This window comes from Schistocerca piceifrons, chromosome 4 (assembly GCF_021461385.2).
Source record: "Schistocerca piceifrons isolate TAMUIC-IGC-003096 chromosome 4, iqSchPice1.1, whole genome shotgun sequence".
Taxonomy (NCBI): Eukaryota; Metazoa; Arthropoda; class Insecta; order Orthoptera; family Acrididae; genus Schistocerca; species Schistocerca piceifrons.
The window spans coordinates 132,150,244-132,176,186 of record NC_060141.1 but is presented as its reverse complement, the minus strand read 5'-3'; the positions used below and the strand labels follow the sequence as shown (position 1 = coordinate 132,176,186).

The following is a 25,943-nucleotide window of genomic DNA, read 5'->3' as shown; positions in this document are numbered from 1 at the left end:
GGTGTTCAGGAAGGATTCCTCTAGATGACCCCATTCCAGAAGTCCAGCAGGATCTCCGGTCACTCCTCAAATCCTTAGGCCCATCCCAGGACCCCTCCCCAGAGTACTTTTCTCTGCTCACCCCCACCACTCCCCAAACTCCTACTTTCTACATGCTTCCTAAAGTCTAAAAACCTAACCACCCAGGACACCCCATGGTGGCTGGTTACTGCACCCCCACTGAGAGAATCTCTGCTCTCATAGACCAACACCTTCAACCTGTTACCCGGAACCTATCCTTCTATATAAAAGATACCAACTATTTCCTCGACCAGCTCTCCACAATTGCTGTCCCTTTACCACACGGTGCCCTGCTCATCACTATTGATGCCATCTCCATGTACACTAAAATCCCTAAGGCCCAAGGCCTTACCGCTATTGAACACTACCTTTCCCAATGCCTGACGGATTCCAAAACAACAAACTCCCTCCTAGTCACGATGACCAACTATATCCTCACCCACAATTACTTCTTCTTTGAAGGCATTACCTACAAACAAATCCGGGGTACGGATATGGGCACCACTATGGCATAATCCTGTGCCAACCTTTTCGTGAGCCATCTAGAGGAATCCTTCCTAAACACTCAGAATCCTAAGCCCCTCATATGGTTCAGATTCATTGATGACAAATTTGTAATCTGGATCAAGGGTGAAAACACCCTATCCACATTCCTCCAGAACCTCAACAACTTCTCCTCCATTTGCTTCACATGGTCCTACTCAACCCAAAAAGCCACCTTCCTAGATGTTGACCTCCACCTCAAAGATGGCTTCATCAGCACCTCTGTCCATATCAAACCTACTAACCACCAGCAATACCTCCATTTTGACAGCTGCCACCATTTCCGTACCAAGAAGTCCCTTCCATACAGCCTAGCCACCCGTAGTCATCGTATTTGCAGTGATGAGTGGTCCCTCTCGAAATATAATGAAGGATTCACTGAAGCCTTCACTGACCGTAATCATCCTCCCAACCTAGCATAAAACCAAATCTCCCATGTCTTATCTCCCCAGTCTCCCACCACCTCCCGAAGTCCCACCGTCTGGCCACAGAGGAGCATTCCCCTCGTAATTCAGTAACACTCAGGCCTGGAGCAACTGTATTGCATTCTCCACCAGGGTTTCCACTACCTCTCATCGTGCCCTGAAGTGAGAAATGTCCTGCCCACTATCGTTCCCACCCCTCCCAAGTGGTATTCCGCCATCCACCAAACCCACGCAATATACTCATCCATCCTTACACAACCCCTACTTCCAACCCCTACCTCAAGGCTCATATCCCTGTAATAGACCTAGATGCAAGACCTGTCCCATACATCCTCCCATCACCAACTACTTCAGTCTGGTCACAAACATCACCTATCCTGACAAAGGCAGGGCTAAGTGTAATGTGCAAGCTAAGCTGCAACCACTGTGCTGCATTCTATGTGGGCATGACAATCAACTAGTTATCTGTCCGCATTAATGGACACTGACAAACTCTGGTCAAGAAACAAGTGGACCACCCTGTTGCAGAGCACACTGCCAAACATGACACCTTCATTTCAATGACTGCTCCACAGCTTGTGCCATATGGATCCTTCCCACCAACACCAGCTTTTCTGAATTGTGCACGTGGGAACTTTCCCTGCAATACATCCTACGTTCCTGGAACTCTCCTGGCCTCAACCTTCGTTAGCCAATGTCCTCAGCCATCTAGCCCCTTCCCTGCACCCATTCCAGCACTAAACAGCCGTCATTCCACCATCACACCCAGTCTTTTTATTTCTCTCCTTTTCCACTACCCCCTACCCCCCCCCCTGCCCATATCTCCACATCTCTCTGCCCTCCATCTAACCTGTAGCACTAAACTGTCCGCCACCCGTACCATACTGTGCCTCCCCCTCCCCACCCCAGCCTCCTCCTCATCCCCACTCAATTGCCACTCCCATTATGCACTGGAGCTGCTGATCACAGAGTGGTTTCATTTGCCTGAGACTGCAGTCATGTGTGTGAGATGCATCTGCGTGAGTGTGTGTGTCTGGCAAAGGCCTTACTGGTTTTTTTTATCTGTGACAGTCTTTTTGTTGTGCCTATGTGCAACTCTGCATCTCCGCTATATGGTATGTGGTAACTTTACTTTTCATAATATGCTTACCCAATTACTCAGATAAATATGAAAGGGGGAGATATTTTGTGTGTGTGTGTGTGTGTGTGTGTGTGTGTGTGTGTGTGTGGGCGCGCGCGCGCGCAGACGCGTGCATGTATTTAATAGTCTAGGCTGCTGTTAAAAACTGAGATGATAATTGGTGATTTTTGTTTTGTGGGCCTTAGACTGTGGTCTAAGGCTTCTTCAGCTTAACAGTTCATCTCTAGAGACATCATCAGATGCTGTACAGTCAGAAAGCAGTGTCAAACTTAAAAAGTCTCAGCAAACAGAAATTTTTATACATATCCACTAAAAAATTGGTTTGTGATGCTGTCAGATCACTGCCTAAGACAGTGGATCTGTGCCGAAGTATGGTATGGAGATTCTACAGTGGTGAAAGAGTCAGTGCTGTTTGTTTTATTTAGCACTAATGACTACAAATTGTCCAATTTCAGTCCTCCTTTGTTCTTCGAATTTCTATGGTTTCTCTGTACATCCTAGGATAGTAATGACTAGATCTTTATAAAACCATAGAGCCATCATCATCATCATTTAAGACTGATTATGCCTTTCAGCATTCAGTCTGGAGCATAGCCCCCCTTATAAAATTCCTCCATGATCCCCCATTCAGTGCTAACATTGGTGCCTCTTCTGATGTTAAACCTATTACTTCAAAATCATTCTTAACCGAATCCAGGTACCTTCTCCTTGGTCTGCCCCGACTCCTCCTACCCTCTACTGCTGACCCCATGAGTCTCTTGGGTAACCTTGCTTCTCCTATGCGTGTAACATGACCCCACCATCTAAGCCTGTTCGCCCTGACTGCTACATCTATAGAGTTCATTCCCAGTTTTTCTTTGATTTCCTCATTGTGGACACCCTCCTGCCATTGTTCCCATCTACTAGTACCTGCAATCATCCTAGCTACTTTCATATCCGTACCCTCAACCTTGTTGATAAGGTAACCTGAATCCACCCAGCTTTCGCTCCCATACAACAAAGTTGGTTGAAAGATTGAACGGTGCACAGATAACTTGGTCTTGGTACTGACTTCCTTCTTGCAGAGAGAGTAGATCATAGCTGAGCGCTCACTGCATTAGCTTTGCTACACCTCGCTTCCAGTTCTTTCACTATGTTGCTATCCTGTGAGAATATGCATCCTAAGTACTTGAAATCGTCCACCTGTTCTAACTTTGTTCCTCCTATTTGGCACTCAACCGGTTTATATTCCTTTCCCACTGACATTACTTTCGTTTTGGAGATGCTAATCTTCATACCATAGTCCTTACATTTCTGATCTAGCTCTGAAATATTACTTTGCAAACTTTCAATCGAATCTGCCATCACAACTAAGTCATCCGCATATGCAAGACTGCTTATTGTGTGTTCACATATCTTAATCTCACCCAGCCAGTCTATTGTTTTCAAAATATGATCCATAAATAATATGAACAACAGTGGAGACAGGTTGCAGCCTTATCTTACCCCTAAAACTACTCTGAACCATGAACTCAATTTACCGTCAATTCTAACTGCTGCCTGACTATCCATGTAAAGACCTTTAATTGCTTGCAAAAGTTTGCCTCCTATTCCATAATCTCATAGAACAGACAATAACTTCCTCCTAGGAACCCGGTCATATGCCTTTTCTAGATCTATAAAGCATAGATACAATTCCCTGTTCCACTCATAACACTTCTCCATTATTTGCCGTAAGCTAAAGATCTGGTCCTGAGAACCTCTAAGAGGCCTAAACCCACACTGATTTTCATCCAATTGGTCCTCAACTAATACTCGCACTTTCCTTTCAACATTACCTGAGAAGATTTTACCCACAACGCTGATTAAAGAGATACCTCTGTAGTTGTTACAATCTTTTCTGTTTCCATGTTTAAAGATTGGTGTGATTACTGCTTTTGCCCTGTCTGATGGAACCTGTCCCAACTCCCAGGCCATTTCAATTAACCTGTGTAGCCATTTAAGACCTGACATTCCACTGTATTTGATGAGTTCCGACTTAATTTCATCCACCCCAGCTGCTTTATTGCACTGCAATCTATTGACCATTTTCTCCACTTCCTCAAATGTGATCCTATTTCCATCATCATTCCTATCCTATTCTACCTCGAAATCTGAAACATTACTGATCGCATTTTCACCTACATTGAGCAACTCTTCAAAATATTCCCTCCATCTGCCCAAGGCTCCACAGGATTCACCAGCAGTTTTCCTGACCAGTCCAAAATACTTGTCATTTCCTTCTTACCTCCCTTTCGAAGACTGATAATTACACTTCAGAATGGTTTTCCAGCAATGGGACTCGGGGCAAGTAAGGCTAGCAACCTGCTTCCCTGGTACTTTAAATATGATGCTGGCAACAATCAGAGCAAACTATAGAGCCAAAGAAACAAATTTGTTGGTTCCCTGGTCCATGTCGGATCATCTGTTACTGCTTATTTATCCATGTTTCCCAGATGACAGCTGCTCATTTTCATTAAGTCGGGCATCGATTCTTCTTTTTGCAGTTCCTATGTGCATTCAGCTGCATGTGCAAGGGACATTATACACTCCCGCTGTGATAAGCAGCAGGCTTTGGATGGAATTACCACTGCATATTATATATACAGGGAAACGTTCCACGTGGGAAAAATATATCTAAAAACAAAGATTCTGTAACTTACCAAACGAAAGCGTTGGTACGTTGATGGAGACATTGACAATAACAAATACAAACACACACACACACACACACACACATACACACACACACACACACACACAAAATTCAAGCTTTCGCACCCCACAGTTGCTTCATCAGGAAAGAGGGAAAGACCAAAGGATGTGGGTTTTAAGGGAGAGGGTAAGGAGTCATTCAAATGCCGGGAGTGGAAAGACTTACCTTAGGGGGAAAAAAGGACAGGTATACACTCGCGCACACACACACATATCCATCTGCACATATACAGACACAGGCAGACATCTCTGCCCAACCTCTTTGCATTTACAAATGTCTGCCTGTGTCTGTATATGTGCGGATGGATATGTGTGTGTGTGTGTGTGTGTGTGTGTGTGTGTGTGTGTGTGTGTGCGCGAGTATATACCTGTCCTTTTTTCCCCCTAAGGTAAGTCTTTCCGCTCCCGGGATTGGAATGACTCCTTACCCTCTCCCTTAAAATCCACATCCTTTCATCTTTCCCTCTCCTTCCCTCTTTCCTGATGAAGCAACCTTGGGTTGCGAAAGCTTGAAATTTTTGTGTGTGTGTGTGTGTGTGTGTGTGTGTGTGTGTGTGTGTGTGTGTTTTATTGTCTCCTATCAACATACCAACGCTTTCGTTTGGTAAGTTACAGCATCTTTGTTTTTAGATATATTTTTCCCATGTGGAATGTTTAATTCAACTTTCCGAGTTTGCTTAAGTTTGATACTGCTTTCTGAGTCTTTATAGCCTCTGTCGATGTGTCTAGCACTGAGAGATTAAATGTTGGGCAAAGAAATTTGCCTTGGATCACAGCCTGCAGCCCACAAAAACCAACATGGATACAAATACTGGTGGTGAAAGCCAGCACCAGAGATGATACTGTTGTGAACGTGGCCTTTTAGTATCAACTTTTTTTAAGGTTGTAGTTTCTTGCTTTTAAGTTGGATTCATAGAACTGAGGTCAAATGGTCTATGCAGAAATAGTCAAAGTCCAAACACTGAATTTTGCATACACACATATAGCATAACGGGTTCCTTGTGTTATTATAAGGTAATTCATGCCCAATCTTGTAGTAGGCAGTACAAGATATGTTAATGCCTTTGCATATAAGGACATTGATGATTTCCTGTGAAGATGATGATGATGATGATGATGATGATGATGATGATGATAATAATAATAATAATAATAATAATAATAATTTTAAACATTCTACAAAATTGTCACTGTTGGCAGCATTATTATTTCATTTGTTCTTTGCACTTGTTAATTTCTAATATGCTATCTTTGTTTAGTTCAATTTAAAATGGGGTGATTTGGTTCAATGAGGGCAAACTGCAGGAAATGATCCTTGAGAGGATAAGAAGTAATTAAGGTCAGATGGAGATATAGTTGGTAATGTGCTCCAAGAGATAAAAAAACCCACTTGAAAGTGGAGATCAAAGACTTTTGACAGAGTAGATTTCAGTGTTTGGAAGCACACATGAGAATACGCCAGGCAAGTGGGGATGTTCTGTTTGTATTAGTATTTTAGTGGTATGAGGGCAGTGAACCATCAGCACCTGTTCAGCCTCATTGTGTGGTCGGGGTAGACATTGTCGAGATGTCTCCACACAGAAAGGTGGCAGTGTGCTGGAATACCATCATTTAGTAGCCACATTATCCTTTGCAGCAGCAAAGGCACATCTTCCGGAAAGGGGAGGCAGGGTCATCTGCAGGAAATGCATGTATGCCTGGCTTATGAGTCATTGTGGGAGGACTGAGGATGAACTGGTGCTGCTGGTTCACTGCCACCATGCCAATAAAACACTATTACACACGGAACTCACTTCTCTGGTGTGTTCTCATGTGTGCTTCCAGCCACTGAAACTTACAGTGTCAACAATCTTTTCCCTCCACCCTCATGTACTTGTACCTCCCTTAGAATGCATTTCCTGCCAGATGTTCACATGACATTTTTTACTCCAAATCCTCTTAGGGGTCGCTTCCTGCAGTCTGCCCCTTTAACAAAATCACCCTGTATAAAGTGCATGTGATGTAAATACAATTGGTAAAGTGGCATATGACCACTGACAGGTATCTATATAAATAAAAATCAATTTCCACATGTACGAAAGATCATCACTTGATAACGGCTCAACTGATTTTGTGTGTGTGTGTGTGTGTGTGTGTGTGTGTGTGTGTGTGTGTGTGTGTGTAAATGACTGTCAGGACAAGTCTTGTATAAGAAAATTTTTGGAAGATCCACCAGAAAAGTTATAAATCTAGATGGTACTTCTGAATGAAAATCTCAATGAAAGAAATGTGACAGTCAGTTGACAGTTCTACTATCACATTTTCATTGTATTAAAAAGAAAAGTGACATTCAGTTTCACTCATCTGCTGTCACAAGCTTTTATAGCAGCAAAAAATTCTTCACTGAATACTGATATTTTATGAAACTAAATACAATTGAAAGTGATATTTAAATGTATTATTGGTGATGATCATATCTTTGGGCTGTTGCAAAGATTGAGCTGATATCAGTTTGTGATAATTTGGTGTGTTGCAAACATTAATTGAATTAAGCTCGTGGTTTATTTCTTTGCAAAAAATGGCGCCAGTGAGGTAGCAAAATATCAGTCGGTATACGCTCACGCTCAACACAGGCCACCCGCATTATCGTTGAGTCAATGAGGCTGACAACGATGGGTGCAGTAAAGTTCGACTCACCCAGTTAGAGCTTACATCTCACTGACTGACTAACAGACAACGTACAGCCTAAACCACTGAAGATACTGACGTATCATACAATAAAAACTTTTTGCTAAACTGCAATGAGAAAGAACCTGCTAAGCTGTGATGTGAAAATGTGTGGTTTTGTTTTCTTTTTCTCAGTCATTTTTAACAGAAAACAGGAAAATTGTGTTTATGGCTAACTTTATAATCATTCCTGTTTGTATATTAAAACCATACAAAATACTGTCTTTAAACCTACTATCCTCACAGATCCAACAGCTGGAAAGGTCTCTCTCATACTTCATGTACTACTGATTCCAACCAATTTACTCATTCATTTTGACTTCTATTCCAAATCAAGGTTCCATTTGCAATAACAATAAATAAGGTTGGGGGTGGGGGAGGAGAGGGGAGGGGAAGAAATGGATACAAAGAAGGGGTAAGGAGGCTATGGACAGAGAGATGAGGGAGGAGGAGATGGATATAGAGAGTTTGGGAAGAGATGTACAGGGAGAAGGGCAAAGGTGATAGACAGAGATAGGGGGGAGGAGGAAGAGATGGACAATGGGAGGTGTGTAGGAGATAATGGACAGAGAGGGGGGAGACGGAGATTAGGACATATATCCAAGTCTCATACATACACTAGGTGATCAAAAGTATCCAGACACCCCCCAAAACATATGTTTTTCATATTACATGCATTGTGCTGCCACTAACTGCCAGCTACTCCATATCAGCGACCTCAGTAGTCATTAGACATTGTGAGAGAGCAGAAATGGGCGCTCAGAGGAACTCACAGACTTCGAACATGGCCAGGTGATTGAGTGTCACTTGTGTCATACATCTGTATGCGTGATTTCCACACTCCTACACATCCCTTGGTCCACTGTTTCCAATATGATAGTTAAGTGGAAACGTGAAGGGACTTGTACAGCACAAAAGCATACAGGCCGACCTCATCTGTTGACTGACAGAAACCGCTGACAGCTGAAGAGGGTGATAATGTGTAATAGGCAGACATCTATCCAGACCATCACACAAGAATTCCAAACTGCATCAGGATCCACTGCAAGTACTATGACAGTTAGGTAGAAGTGAGAAAACTTGGATTTCATGGTTGAGTGGCTGCTCATAAACATTGCTTGGTGTAAGGAGCGTAAACACTGAACGACTGTACAGTGGAAAAATGCTGTGTGGAGTGACGAATCACGGTACACAATGTGGCGATCCAATGGCAGAGTGTGGGTATGGCGAAAGCCCAGTGAACATCATCTGCCAGCGTGTGCAGTGCCAACAATAAAATTCAGAGGCGGTGGCGTTATGGCATGGTCATGTTTTTCATGGAGGTGGCTTGCACCCATTGTTGTTTTGTGTGGCACTATCACAGTACAGGCCTACGTTGATGTTTTAAGCACCTTCTTGCTTCCCACTGTTGAAGAGCAATTCGAGGATGGCGATTGCATCTTTCGACACGATCGAGTACCTCTTCATAATGCACAGCCTGTGGCAGAGTGATTACATGACAATAACATCCCTGTAATGGACTGGCCTGCACAGAGTCCTGTCCTGAATCATATAGAACACCTTTGGGATATTTTGGAACACCGACTTCATGCCAGGCCTCATTGACTGACATCAATACCTCTCCTCAGTGCAGCACTCCATGAGGAATGGGCTGTCATTCCCCAAGAAACCTTCCAGTACCCGACTGAATGTATGCCTGCGAGAGTGGAAGCTGTCATCAAGGCTAAGGATGGGCCAACATCATATTGAATTCCAGCATTACCAATGGAGGGCGTCTTGAACTTGTAAGTAATTTTCAGCTAGGTGTCCGGATTATTTTGATCACATAGTGTATTTAGCACTTGCAAAGCACTGCCAGGTTTGCTCATTTACATGTAATCAAAAGGTGGCAAACCATTGGCTTTCTGACCACTGAAAACCCAATTTTACCGATCACTATAGAGGTCAACCACTCCTAACCTCTACAAAGCAATGGGATGAAGCATATAAATTATCATTATTACAGTACCCAAAATTACCTTTCTCTTTTAATGACAAAATATGGAAGTGCAGTTGCAACCCTGACAGCTGCTTCATCAGAGCAAACGTGCAAATTCAGTGCCTGAAAACCGACACAAGCCCACTCTTAAAATGCAACACAGGACAGGGAAATTGGAAGCCACACATACACTTCTGTTAAAACAACAGAAATTCCATTCTCCATAAGGCCAATAGAGTATGCTGAAGTTTGTGATGCACAAGACAGGACAGTTGGAAACCAGACTTGCTCTGTTAGAATAACAAAAATTCAATATCTCAGAAGGTTTACTTGTAGAAAGGTCAAATGAATAAAAGTATGCTGAATATTTTGTGACAGAAATAAAGAAACACACTCCAATACTGGCAAGCAAAAAAAACTTCGTACAGATTCTTCAAAAAAACTCCTACAAGACATATTCCGTGAGGCTGCAGGTAATATCTGATACCACGTCTTGCAGATGAATCAATGGACATCCTCAACAAATACAAAACACTATACAAGCAGGACCATCTTACTTAAGAGTCTATATAATTAGGAACTGCACTAATGAAAATGCTGAGTGAGAAAAGACAGAAGAGGTGGACTGAAACCATGAAAGGAATGGGTATGACCCACAGCAGCATAATTGCCTGGAACTTAGAGAAAACACTCAACTGTGACCCTGAGGTAGTTAAACCACTCAAAGTAACACCCAACCGAGCTGCCCACTAAATCCTCCTAAACGGAAAATCCAACAAAAGAAGTCAGACATCTAAAATCAATAGATGCCCACAGCAATAACCAAATAACTTCATTGAGCTGTTTGCCTAGAAATAACTCAAACTACAATTAAACTCGGTGATAAATGGAAAAATAGCCCTAGTGGACAACATGTGTGTTCAATAAAGCAAACACTTTTGCCTTGGAAACAAACAATGGATACTGGAGCTTATCAATCACTGTCTCAAGACAAGCAAGAGCCCAAAGATGTGGAGAAAAGCAAAGGTAACAGCGTTATTAAAGGCTGGAAAATATCCAGATTCCCCAAAGAACTATCACTCAACACTGCTCTTATGTCGCTTATACACACTGTATAACCCAAGGCTCATTCCCAACAGGCCAGTTTCAGATCATGAAAATATTGCAACAGCCAAATCTTGTCCCTTACTGAATGTATAGACGAAGGATATGAAAATAAATCAATAAAATGACCAGTCTTTGTAGACCTGAGCCCTGCATATGACAGAGTAAAACACAGGTTGCTCCTGTCAAAACTGTATGGCACACTCAAAGATTAGTAGCTTGTAAAAGTTACTAAATTACTGCAGCAAAACAGAATGTTCTACATTACACTGGAGGGCAGATTGAGCCAATGGTAAAAACAAGAAAAAGAGTTCTGCCAGGACAATGCCCTGCCTGTCCCTCCTGTCAAACCTGTATAACAATGACCAACCAACACAAAATTACATGACCCGATTCAATTATACCAACAATCTGATAATCACAGCTCAAGGAAACAGTTTTGAGCATATAGAACAAAACCTGAGATGCAAACTAAGCTCCATGCCAGAATGCTACCAGGAAAATTCCCTTAACCCACACAGCTCAGACACAAGTCAGCACCTTACATCTTCACCCAAAACAGTCGAACTGAAAGCTGAACACAGTTTTGAATGGCATCACCCTGAAACAAACAGATAAACCGAATACCTGAGTGCTGTATTGGACCAGTTCCTGCCATATAAACATCACTGCAGGAAGACCAATCATAATGTCACTGCAAGTAACAACACACTGAGGAATTTGGCTAACGGGAGCTCGATCAAAGGTGCTGAGAACCGCAGCAGAATATCCAGAATGAGATTTTCACTCTGCAGCGGAGTTTTTCACAGCAGAATATGCTTGCCATTATTGCCCAGATCTGTACATGGCAAAAGGATCAATTTAATCTTAAATGAGAGATGACGACTAACAATGGTTGCATGATACCCATGTCCCTCAATAAACTACACAAAGTGGCCTGATTTACAGACCCAAACTCCCAAAGAGCCTGTCATGAACACACTGAGCAGCTCAAGCATAACTTCAATGAACTTAACACCTTATTTGGCACTTACTTTCCATGGAAGACTTTAATCCTGCAACGGATTGTTGAATAAAGAACTTACTAAACTCCCAAACAACTACAGGAGATGCCCAGTGGTGAGAACTTGAGATGGAAGATTTGGAGAAGCCTGAACTGCATGGGAATAGTCGTAGCACCAGTGAAAGCAAACCTGATCAAGTGAGAGCTCATAAATGAATTTAACGACAGGTGGAAGAGTGTCAATCATCAGCGTAGGGAATTTGTCCCAATCTATCCTCACTGTCTCTCTAAATGTATCCTTGATGAATTACAACAGGTAAGTACGGAAGCATTGGACACAGTCCAATTTTGGGGTAAAAGACTTTGTGTCCTGACATGGAAATGTAAAATCCAATCTTTCAAGTTGCATTTATTTCTTAAACTGCAATAATACTGACTTGTTCATGTTCATTCTCACTCCAGCACAAATACAGAGGGTGTTCATAAATTTCGGTTACAAACCTCCAGGACATGCAGACAAGAGTGAGTAGATAATATTTTGAATAGGAACCCATGTCCGGGAATGTACCATCTCCATTATAAGATGGTTTCAATTCAGGTGTGTTACACATCCACGTCTGCTGAGGGACAGATAAAATTCTCAGATGTGCTTGCCTTGGTAAGCAATAGGGTAGACAGGATGATGAGTACTACGTCAGTCACTCACCTGATGTCACGTAACGTCTGCCTCGCTGCAAGACCTATTCAATTCCTGTGTGTGCCCGATACAGTAAAACACAGTTCAGTGCACGTTTTCAGAATACACAGACATGCTTCTCATGTACAGTAAGTTCGAAATAACAGAAGAGCTGCTAGTTGTCTGCATCACGAATATTTTCCACAACATAGCACGCTATCACACAAACTTTTTGCCCAAGTTACACAGCAGCTCCAAGAAACAGGTACATTCACCATGAGGAGGCAGAACTGTGGTGCTCCACAGCAATGCCACATGCCTGAATTTGAAGATGATGTACTGCATCACATGTAACAAGACGCGAACAATTTCACATGCAATGGGTGTTAATCACATTTGGGACATTCTGCATGAGCAACAATTGCAGAGACAGAGGAACATCTGATGGCATGACTTCTAGCCACTGCACTAGAAACTTAAGAGACACAAGGTGGAATGTAGAGCATGTACCAGAACATGCTTCATAGGTACAATGTCTGTAATAATGTTGGTGGTCGCCACATCAAGCCACTGTTGTAATGCATCAGTACTGTTCTGTATGTACAGTATACTGAGTTATTTTTTGTTTTGGAATAATGTAAACACGTATTGTTTCAATGTTAATACAAACAGATGTGCTTAAGTGACAAATGGATGTTTCGTTATGTTTCTTTTTGGACTGTTGCCTAATAATTGAACAGCATCACACCTAATTCAATATCTGAATTTCACAGAACGGAAACAATATATTTCCAAACATAGGTTCCTATTCAAAATATTGTGTACTCACTCTGCTCAACAAGTTCTAGAAGTTTGTAAGAGGAATTTCTGAACACCCTGTATATGACTATGTATATTGTTATTAATTTATTTTCTTCTTACACCATACTGTGTGTTAGAAATATTAATTGTGGGTTTTTTTATTTTTCACTGACTGCCATTCATATTTCATTTAAGCTAGCAAAATGAAAAAGATGTTGAATTTTAATTTACTCTTAATTCAACAGCTTTAAAATGTTAATGTAATATTAACTTGTGGACCCAAAAAATATTCAGCTGTTGACATTGTGGCCTGCAGAGACTACAAGGTTGATGACCCCTAAATCAAGGAATATACTAAGTCCATTAGCCAAAGCCCTTAAATCTTTGCTTATATATAATGATGATACTTTAATTTGGAAAATTAAGGATGGAATGTAAAAATATTATGAGAAGGAAAGTTGCTACTCACCATATAGCACAGATGCTGAGTCACAGATAGGCACAACAAAAATATTTTCACACTTAAAGCTTTCAGCCAATGGCCTTTGTCAACAATAGACATACATAAGCGCGCACACACACATTCATGCAAACCCAACTCACACACACGACTGCATTATCAGGCAACTGAAACCACAGTTTCACTTTCAGTTGCCTGAGGCTGCAGTCGTGTGTGTGAGCTGTGTTTGCGTGAGTATGTGTGTGTGCATATGTATGTCTATTGTTGACAAAGGCCATTGGCCAAAAGCTTTACGTGTGAAAATCTTTTTGTTGTGTCTATCTGCAACTCAGCATCTCCGTTATATGGTGAGTAGCAACTTTCCTTCTCGTAATATTGGTACTTTAGTTTCCTTCACAATTTATTAGTATCAAAATGTTCTGTAAAATGATACATGTCATCTGTAAGGAAGCTCGATGAGAAGACTACCTATCTAGCCTCTGTTATTGTTTGGGTGTTTATACTCACTGATGGTACAACCCTCTGGCTATGTGTGTTTTTAGTTTCAAGCCTGAGGACCACTTTGATCCCATGAACAGCTAAGGACCTGTACAATCTATCCAGGCTGAGCATGGAGTGGATACCTAAGCCTCACAGAAATGATATACAGAAGGAAGATTGCTAATGATGTTTTTGCTTCATTACCCATCCATGTAACACTCTTTGGGGTTGACTCCCCTTTTCATATATATACACTGAAGGGCCAAAGAAACTGGTACACCTGCCTAATACCGAGTAGGGCCCCCGTGAGCAGACAGACGTGCTGCAACATGCAGTGGCATGGACTTGATTAATGTCTGAAGTAGTGCTGGGGGGATTTGAGACCATGAATCCTGCAGGGCTGTCCATAAATCTGTAAGAGTAGGAGGGGGTGGAGATCTCTTCTTAACAGCACATTGCAAGGCATACCAGATATGCTCAATAATGTTCATGTTTGGGGAGTTTGGTGGCCAGCGGAAGTGTTTAAACTCAGAAGAGTGTTCCTGGAGCCACTCTGTAGCAATTCTGGACGTGCGGGGTGTCGCATTGTCTGCTCAAATTGCCGAAGTCTGTTCGAATGTACAATGGACATGAATGGATGCACGTGATCAGACAGGATGCTTACGTATGTGTCACCTGTTTGAGGCATATCTAGACATATCAGGGGTCCCATATCACTCCAACTGCACACGCCCCAAACCATTACACAGCCTCCACCAGCTTGAACAGTCCCCTGCTGACATGCACGGTCCATGGATTCATGAGGTTGTCTCCATACCCGTACACGTCCATCTGCTCGATACAATTTGAAATGAGACTTATCCAACCAGGCAATATGTTTCCAGTCATCAATAGTCCAATGTCAGTGTTGACAGGGCTAGGTGAGGCATAAAGCTTTGTGTTGTGCAGTCACCAAGGACGCATGGGTGGGTCTTTGGCTCCAAAAGCTCATATCAATGATGTTTCATTGAATGGTTTGCATGCTGACACTTGTTGATGGCCCAGCACTGAAATCTGCAACAATTTGTGGAAGGGTCGCACTTCTGTCACATTGAATGATTCTGTTCAGTCATTGTCGGTCCCGTTGTTGCAGGATCTTTTTCAGGCTGCAGCGATGTCAGAGATGTGATGTTTCACCACGTTCCTGATATTCACGGTACACTCATGAAATGATTGTATGGGGAAATCTCCACTTCATCGCCACCTTGTAGACGCTGTGTCCCATCGCCCGTGCGCCAACTATAACACCATGTTCAGACTCACTTGAACCTTGATAACCCGCCATTGTAGCAGCAGTAACCGATCTAACTGCACCGGACACTTGTTGTCTTACATAGGTGTAGCCGAGCACAATGTCACATTCTGCCTGTTTACATATCTCTGTATTCAAATACGGGGAGCACAACAACAATCAAAAGTTATACTTGCAGCACAGAAATGCCTGTGGTACTGTTGAAATTTGGGCCCATTTTCACCAATCACATTTCACAAAAATAGATGAGGGACATACAGAAGAGTGCACTTAGAATATGCAGGAAAACAGGAATTGATGTTTAGACAGTAAATGAAATTTCTAGTATCAAATAGCATATCTCAAATGCCTCCTCATCCATAGCTAGTACACACTTTCAGGTGCTGTGCAAAATCTTCCCCAATTACATTCAACCAACAGCAAGAAAAATGTTACATGTAAAATAACAAACAATAATTAGGAAATATAACCACTCAGCTGCAGATAATTTACAAGTGAGGCAAAAACATGAATAACAGATCAGAAAACTAAACTAGTTCTGAAGCTACGGTATGCACTTTTTCCAGTATAAGTAAACACGCAGTTTCTGGTCAGAAAATAGACAATGTGCCTCATTTCTTCCAAAAGTACACATAAAGCCATTACCATAAAGAATTTGCTACTGACTGCAACTCCCTTATCACCCAGTACTCTAATGCCTTGGAAAACTCATCCTCTCGCTGATTCAAACAACATAATATCCTAGTTCACTCCTATACAACTCCTAATCCCAATCCTCCTTAAAGCAACAATGTCACATACCAGCTTAGTTGTCATTACTGTACAATATTCTATATGGGTATGAGAAATAACCAGCAGTCTACTTAGATGAATGGCTACCATTACCTGTGATTAATCGTAAACTCTACCACCAGCTCTGCCAACTGTCTTAACATATTGCACACATAAATATTAAACACTTCACCAACTGTTTTCTCCCCCCCCCCCCCCCAACAGCCATTTCTTCTGAACTGCACAGATAGGGGAAATATCCCTCCAGTACAGGCTTTGTCCCTGCAATCCTCCCACCTAAACCACCACTAGGCACCATCCTCTGTCCACTCCCTTACCAGCTTCTTCATCATTTCTCTCCTGCTTCAACATTATGCTCCGCTTTTTGTACTCCCCCCCTTTCTGTCACTAAATAAACAAATGTCATGTAGCACCAAGGCCTGGCACCACACTTTTGATTGGATGCCATTTCAGTGACTTGCATGTCCTTATAACCAATGGCATCCAGTTTTCATCGAACGGTCACCTATCCAAGTACTAGCCACGCCCAAAGTTGCTTAACTTTGGTGACTGAACAGGAACTGTTGTTATCAATGTGGCAAGGCCATTGGCCTTAAGTCACTGGTATCAGCTTTAATCCACATTTTAATGCTGACTCTGTGGATAACCTGCTTTCCAAAATACATCACCACTCCCTCCTCCCGCTGTCGCTGTCACCTGAATTTGGCCTCCCAAAACCTATGCACACCACATATCATCCCATTTTGACTGCCCCAGCCTATCCTTTCCTTTTCTTCCATTACACCCATTTACTAGCACACTTCTTTGTAAAAAATCAATGTTGCAACAGCTACAGATGCTGGTGTGTGTGTGTGTGTGTGTGTGTGTGTGTGTGTGTGTAAAAAGAATAAACTGTAGCTGGAAAGCTGAGGGGGAGGGGGGGGGGTGTCTGTTACAATCTTTTGTCTGCAGCAAGGTGGTTGCCTTGCTTAGATTTTGGTTGGTGTTTCTACCCAGGAATTTCATTATTGTATCAAGTAAAATGTCCAACTCCTATGAAAAGCATGCCACTGAAGTTTGACTGGTAATTCAGGATTTTGAAACCAAGCAAATGTCTTGTACACATTTTGTAAGAAAAATTTGTAATATGATCACAGGAGTCTCTTGCAAATATATTAATGATTATTCTGCAAATGAAAGGAGATTAATACCTTGATGAGGTCCAAACACAAGTCCCACATCATTGCGAAACAATTTGTTGAGATCTGCAGAGGAGTTCCTTGTGTGCCTCAGGTCGAGTGATGCAGCACGTGAGTGACCGACAGCTGAGCGACTTGCAATCGCCCGTAAGTCGGCAGAACTTCTCGAAGCAGCATTTGACGATGAGACTCTGAGATCCAGAGAGGAATTGCGAGAATGACCACCTGCAGGAGATGGCCTCTGAGAATGCGTGTGAGGTGCAGGTAATGTTGCCTGTGGTACAGGTGCAGTTGTGACTCCAGCAGAGAGTGAAGCTATTGGAGGTGCACTGGGTGGAGTAGAAGCAGCTGCTGCAGTGGCACCATTTGGTGGTGTCTCCGATGGAACACGAACAATAGAACCAGGCCGAGCAACATGTGCCGCTGCCAATATATCTGGCTGCCCAGAAGGTGCTGAAGTACTTGTACTCGGTTCCTGAAGAGGTATACCTGTAAACATAGCATAAGGAAAATCAGCACAAAAGACATACACATACACATGACACAGTCTGAGAATCACCTTCAAGGCTGTGATATGAGTAAAAGAAAACAGAAATACAACATGTGTCACTGCAGAATATTATGCAGCTGTATATGGTAAAAAGGAAAGTTTATGGTGTGCATGAGCTGGTGATTAACTATAGCTACCACTATTATATTCTTAACTGAGGCTGGTTATATTACGAAAGTATTTTTGAACCACATTATATGTCCTTTGTACAGGTGAAACTCCGAAACTATTATATGTCCTTTGTACAGGTGAAACTCCGAAACTGCTACTTTTACAAGAGCCCTACCCATACTAAACGTGCATAACTCTCTGGACACACTGCAGAACCACTTCTGTTGCGATCTGAGGGTACATAAGTACTTGTACTATGTAGAAACTTTGTGTACATTTTATCAGTTTGAATCAAACAGATGAATTGCTCGGATTCAAAGGCAGAGTGACTGTACGTCTTTGATCAGAAAAGCACTGAACCCAATCATCATTTTTCCATTTTTTTAATCTTGCCAAGTACTTAGTTTCTACAGATGACTGAATGCTAAAGTGTATTGCACAAATAAATCATCTCTCTCGATTTTGTTGCAGAGATTTCTATTGTCACTCAAGAGAAATCTTAAGAAATACCTAACAAATGGCATTTACACTGATGAGTTGTAGCAAAGGCAAAATTCAGTGGAGCTTCAAAGATGATCTGCGCCTTATTTTCTGGTTTGGATTTGGATCAATGATAGGATATTAAATTCTAATTTTTATTTGGCTCAATGATTAACTGATTCAAGATGTTCCTGGAAAGATAAAAGTGTTAATAGTTAGGAATCACTTTTTTCTGTAGCAATACAATAATGTTGCTGTCCTTAAATCTATGGCCATTACATAGTGTTTCAAAAAAATCATAAGCATACTTGCTGGACTGATCCCCGATCTTAAATTCATTAAATACATTCTGGAAGAGCTGGAATGTCAGTTACATGTTCGCTGCATTTCTTCAAAAACCCAGAACAACTACTCATAACACTTCAGGAAGTTGGGAAATATATTCCACCTTCAGTTTATTAAAACTTACCGTATTTACTCGAATCTAAGCCGCACTTTTTTTCCGGTTTTTGTAATCCAAAAAACCGCCTGCAGCTTGGAATCGAGTGCAAAGCAAGTGGAAGTTCTGAAAAATGTTGGTGGGTGCCGCCACAACTAACTTCTGCCGTCGAATATATGTAGCGCTACACAGGCATGCTTTGTAGGCACAAAGATAAATACTGGCACCAAATCCTCTGCGTCAGTAAATAAATTTAAAAAAAGGTGGAAGACGAGCTTTTTTCTCTGCCCCGAGTTTCGACCACTGCATTTTCATACATTATCCAACGAAGTAAATACAAATTCTGTGTTGTTCATCTTCGAATGTAGCAGCATTTTAATGTACTACGAAAATCCGACTGGCAAGACTGTTTGGGATGTTTGTCAATATGGCCAACTCTACTCGTCAATATGGCCAACTCTATGTTCTCAATTTTTTCCTACCTGTGAAAAGATATGGTTGCTAATAGGAACTTTTATGAATTGTATATCACATGCAGTATTCTCTTCACCATAAGAATAATACGAATATAAACATTTTGTCATGTATTGTTTCGTGATTGCTGCTATCTCATTTAAATCCTGTCTGCCTAATAAACTACGAAACTAGAGTGAGACAATAGCAAAGACGGAAGAATATACATATCATGTCATGTTTATATTCGTATTATTCTTATGCCTAATAGTGATACTGTCAGAAATGAAGCACAGCAATTGACTAGATTTTTAAATCTAAGATGACTCTAATTTCTGTGCAGAATGTAATGTACTAAAGAGGCGCCTACAAAGATTTTCAAACGGAGAAAAATTTTCGCTAAACTCTCGTTCAGAACATCTTCTATCATATGGAATCTATTATTTGGTTCTTGTTGATCATTATCAAAGAAAGCAGCAGTGTAAGTAACAACAAGTAAGCGGCGATAGCGCGCACAAACACAAAAGCAAGCCATGCCGCGAGCGGCGACAGGCCGTAAACACGCATTATCAAAATGTAACAAACAATGCATGACACAGTACAGTAATGAATTTTCAGCTTAGAGTGACGTAAACACCTATAACAAAGAAAACGGCGCTTATCAGATCAAAGAAAAATAAGCAATCAATTCAAACCAGACAAAGCACGTGAAAAAGGAAGGGTACTCATGTAAATAAGGACGGAGCGCCTGACGCATAGCAATGGCTACCTGGTAAAGCTTAACTGCTAAGCTTACAACTCGAACCAAACTACTGTAGCTGTATCGTCATTCATTCGACCTAAATTGTGTCTCATATTACAATGGACCAACTTTGTTTCGGCCTAAAACTTTTCTCTCCCCTTGAATTTCGACTCTCAAATTTCAGGTGCTGCTTAGATTTGAGAATTTTTTTTTTTTCCTTGATTTCGAGTCTCATTTTTCAGATGCAGCTTAGATTCAAGTGCGGCTTAGATTCGAGTAAATACGGTAATGATAAGCCCTTCCCAAATACTAACCATTTCAATAGTAGAGAAAATGTTGCCATTCTTTCTAACATGAATGATGCCTTCAGAAAGACGAGCAAGAGATCACAAGAGACTAAGCCTCTTACATGTAAACTTACCCAATTTATTAATTTATTTATTTATTTACATAGTTTACGCCTACATTGGAGCACTAAAATCAAACATAATACAACAGAGTCTACAATGATTAAGTTTAGGTCTTAGCAGTCAGCAATTTCTTCGTTTCCCAAAATTTCTTCATTCGCTGTGATCTGGCTGCTCGTTCTTTTGCAGATATGGCTTACTTCTTCTGTTCTGATGGTCTGAATGTCAGCCATGTGTTGTTCTTCAGAAGCAGTTTCTCTTCTCTGTGTTGAATTTGGTGTGTGATGATGTTCAATTCATCCAGATCATTTTGTACTTCTTTAAACCAAATGTGTTTGGTTTTACTGTTCCAGAAGTAGTCAAAAAGTTGCTTCAGGATTCTAGTATTCGGTAGGCGAGATATGTGGCCGAAAAATGCAATCCCTCTTTTCTGCATTGTATCAATAATGGATTCACTTTCTTTATACACTACTGAATTGGGCAAAAGTCTCCATGCTCATTAACTTGACATTTTTTACTGACAATTGTTCGGAGTATTCTTCTATCAACTTTCTGCAATTTGTCAGTTGTTGCTTGAGTATTTAGTCTGAATAGTGTTTGACTTGCATATGTTGCTTCCGGTTTAACGACGGAGGAGTAATGTCGAAATTTAGCATTTATTGAGAGAGAGCGTTTTTTGTAGGTTGTCCATGTGGTTCTCTGTGCTCGCTGTAGCTTCAATGTTCTACTGTCTATTGATGCTCTTTCATTAGCATTCCAGGTAATAATCTCACGAAGATATTTAAAATTTTTTACTACTTTAATTTTTTGATCATTATGGAGTATGATACAGGATGTGTCAACTGGGAAGCTGGGCATCATTTCTGTTTTCGCAAACGAAATTTGCAATCAAACCTTTGCCGCTAATGGTTCTAGTTGTTCTATCTGAACCTTTGCTTTATCAATATTGTTTGCTAACAGTGCCAAATCATCTGCAAATTCAAGGCAGTTAAGTGGAATCTTTCTTCCAGTCTTAACAGATGGTGGGAATATCTTGTTCCATTCACACATGATTTTCTCCAGCACACAATTGAACAATAATGGACACAATCCTTCACCTTGTTGAAGACCAGTATGAATCGCAAAAAGTTCAGAGAATTCATTTCTGAACCTTACTCTAGCTTTGGTATTTCAAAGGATGACTGCAATGAGGTTGAAAAGTTTCTGATGTAAACCAAATTCTTTAAGAATTGACAGTAGAGACTTGCAATGGATACTATTGTGGGCCTCTTTAAAATCACTAGTTTTTTGTTCCTGACCCTTCGATGTTTCATTATCCATCTGAGGCTAATAATTTGAACAGGACAGCTGCATCCTGGATGAAAGCTTCCTTGATATTCACCAAGTTCACCATCAAGCTGTTCATGAATTCTGAAATACAGAACCTTGGAAAAAGTTTTATAAGTAATACCCAGCAGGGATATACCCTACTCAATAAATATACTTTGATTTTGATTGGCTCTGAATATGTTATTGTTTGGAGTAAAATACCATGCACATATTTTTTTATATGTGCTTACATTGCCAGTAAGGTGGTGAAACACATCTTTGAAAAAAAAAATGAGTTTAACATTTCTGAATGAATAGCATTGATACAGTAACAGATACAAAATCACACTTCATATAAAAGTTCAATCATTTTTAATATACATTAAAATCGTGCATCCATATTTGTTTGTCGGTTGTCTTACACAGGCATCGCCGACCATAGCAAGGTATTCTGCCTGTTTACGTATCTCTGTATTTCAATATGGGGAGCACAAACAACAATCAGAAGTTATATTTGCAGCACAGAAATCACTGTGGTATTGCTGACATTTGGGCCCATTTTCACCAATCACATCTCACAAAAATAGATGAGGGACATACGGGAGTCTGCACTTACAACATGCAGGAAAACCATCAAGTTCGTTTCACTAATACTGTAGTTTTATCAAGATCTAATCATTAATATGCTAGAATGGTCAGAGAGGCCATAGAAATACTACAGCACAAAAACAACTTTTTGAAATGAAGAAGGTTTGAAATCAGGCAAGTTAATCGGTATTGTGAAGATCATTTTAGCTGTGTAGGATAAGTGCAAATAACATTACCAGTTCTATCCCGCAGATGGCTTGTTATGTATGGATCTGATTGGTGGGTATCAGTGAGTTCTTTTTAGCATTTCAAAGCAAGTATGTGGCTTGAAGTGACACTCTCTCACGCTATGTTGATACCAGGAAAATTATTCAGTGTGTTATACTTGTAAAAGGTTTTACACATGTTAAGTGAAATTAGCAAAACCAGCATCTCTGGTTACCTTCCGAACTAACCTAAGCCTTGGGTTACACAGACCAGTCGTATCACCACAATCTGTAATGGGGAGAAAAATTATCTTGTGACATTTGTTGGCTGTACCAACTCACAACCGATCTATCACATTCCAATCTAACTTAGACCTCAGGCTATACCACAGTTCAGTCTGAGACTACAGCTGTCATTAAACAAAGGTGCAAAGCAGAACAGCAATATCATAATTGTCAGTACAGTTGCCACGTCAACCAGTCCTTTATAGATCTAGTACAATCTAAAGTGCCACTCACATTAACTAAATGACATATTATTAATGAACACAAACAATATAGAAACAAAAATATAGCAAATGTGATTTACCTGCACAATAAGACTGAATAAATCATCTGTTGAATCCTTATTTAAAAAAGGTCCAAAAATCATACTTAAGTAAAATTTCACGTTCTATCCTCAAGTTTCAATAATAAACTACAGATATAAAAATGTCTGTTCATTTAAACAGTCATCTACAACAATTTTGTGGGAGGTGACAACAATAAAAAACAGCTGAAGGTAAATTTGACAATGACAGTAGGAAAAAGACAAGACAAGTAGTGAACAAATAGGATAAGTAAGAGCTGAGCATAAATCACTCTTCAAATATAACTGGCTGGAAATGAACTCGGCAGCAAATAAAAATTAATGAACTTAATGAATAGAGATGAAAAACATTTTAAAAGTCAAATGAAAAAAGACAGTATGAGACAGAAACAAATAAGCAAAAGAGTAACAACTGTGGTAGCCCAGTAAACTGGTTTTTCTTACATAAAAAAAAATAAATAAAATAGGGGAGGTTAGTGGGGAATAAGCATGAATAAAAGAATATATGTTACATTATGGTTACTGTCACATTTACTCATTCTCAAAATTCCTTTTAATGGACAACAGCATAAGCATAATGGGTGCGTGATGTGAGATGATAAATGTTAAATCTGAAGTAGATGACCCAGGAAGAAAAGACTGTATTAGAATTATACAAGCTCTATGAATTATAGACTCGACCACTTTTTACAGTAAAAGTAAAAGAAAAAATCCGAAAGTGTAATACGTTCTGCAATAAATGATGATAACATTTCCATTTCATTAGAGATCAAAAAAGGAAATAAATATTTGGGTGTTTATTTCTGAATATGTGATGAGTTCTGAAAGGTTGGTGAGGCAGCTATATTACAGGACAGCATTAATTTCTGCGACAGAAATGAGCAGCTACAAAATTCGTCTTTTTGGATTTCCAGCATGCTGGATTAATAACAGAACCAGTTTTATGTAGAAAACAGCCAAAGTTGCAAAATACAGTTACATTTGTTTAACTGATGACCAGTTTCAGGATCAGTACCCATTCTCAAATCATCCAAACAAAGAAAAATGTGTACTCCATGACAGCATTCAAAACACATTAATATTGTCCATGCCTGTGTTTAAGCCATTACTCAAGTTTACAGAGACCATTCATTGGCAGGACAACTGTTTTAAGTATGCACGCTGCCAACCGTTGTGAATAAACAACATTGTGCGCAATACCAATAGCACTGTGGTATTCAAGGCTGTGTGTATTAACTTGTGAAAATTTTAATTAATATCAACATGATTGTTTTCAAAATTTCGTTGAAACTGAAGTCGACAATCAGAAATCTGCAGCTGTAGCATTGAAAGCTGTTTGGTTCCAATATTGACAGCGAGAGGCTGTTTTCAAACTATAGCCAAGTATTGACAGATAGACGGCGCTGTCTCTCTGAAGACAACACTGAAATAATGACAATGCTGTCATTCAAAAAACTGTCTACAGAGTGAAAATGTACTTGCTTTAGTGCTACTGGAGATCTATCTTTGTAAGCTCATTGCCCTATTCTTCGTAAAAAAAACTATGCATGTTCTCGCTTTCTCAAATGTTTACTAATTTTTACTTCTCTGAAATAAGGATGAACTATGTTTCTTTCATTTAAGGATGGATTTCTGTTTTCTCTGGTTTTACCCCATTTGTCTAGATCTTGATGAAAATGCAGTACATAAATGAGGATTCCTACCAGTTGTATACATGTGTCAAATAATAATAATAATAATAATAATAATGATAATACATTAAAAGAAATTATTTTTGTATTAAAAGACTGTGTTACTGATGGGAAATAGAATTTAAAACTTGTACTGAAACATATTATAAGCTTTGTTTCCAAGAAACATGTGAGGGAACACTAAAAAAATTAAGAAAATTCAATCATGCCTTATTTTTAACCCAAGTTAAATACCTTTTGTAAATGTTTATAAATATATTGTTATTTAGGAATACCTAAATAACCTTCAAGCTTTCTTGGTGATATTCACACAGAAAAATCTCTTGGGAATGCAGCCAAGAGATTTTATTTATTAACAACAGCACTGCAAAAGAAAAGATTTTTCTTTACATCAAAAGATTATCTTCCAAGTTTAATTATTGCTATTCCGTAAAAAATTTCAACCATTTAACATAAATATTTAAGTTGGTGAGAAAAATTCTCAAGTGTCGAAAGTAGACTGCAGACCTGAAAAAAGGGAAGTTCTGTATATTTTTTAATCTGCTGGGTACATCATTGATAAATAATTTGTTTCACAGTATTTAAAATATATGTATCACTCCACACCATTCTGGCCAAGTGCACCAGCAGTATACAAATGTTAAGAATTGAAATAATAGTCTCTGTTGCAGATATTTCATTGATGACGCGTTTCATGCTTCTAGCGCATTTTCAGCTCATTCTTGAGCCGCAGAGACCAGCTTCTGTGGTCTACACAGCTGAAGAATGATATGAAGAAGTGCGAAACATTTCATCAATAATATATCTGCAACATACTGTTATTTTCATTTTTAACTTTGGTATTTGTTTTTAAATAATTATTTGTGTCAACATTTTTTGTTAAAATAATTTTTCTCTACACTTGTCTTGTGTTTAGCCCACCCTGTCTTAGGAATAGTTCCATTTCCAACACCGCACTGAAAAATGGTTAAATATGACAAAAATAAATAACTGATAATAGAAAAAGCT

The 25,943-nt window shown here is 40.0% G+C and overlaps 1 protein-coding gene across 1 annotated transcript in view; it reads right to left on the bottom strand.

The window, feature by feature from the left end:
- LOC124795536 (BTB/POZ domain-containing protein KCTD3) overlaps positions 1–25,943 on the bottom strand; it is a 256,895-nt gene that overhangs the window by 217,349 nt on the left and 13,603 nt on the right. Inside the window, exon 3 of the mRNA XM_047259607.1 lies at positions 17,384–17,860. Within this exon, the coding sequence (XP_047115563.1) occupies positions 17,384–17,860 (477 nt within the window). The remainder of the gene's footprint in view (positions 1–17,383; positions 17,861–25,943) is intronic.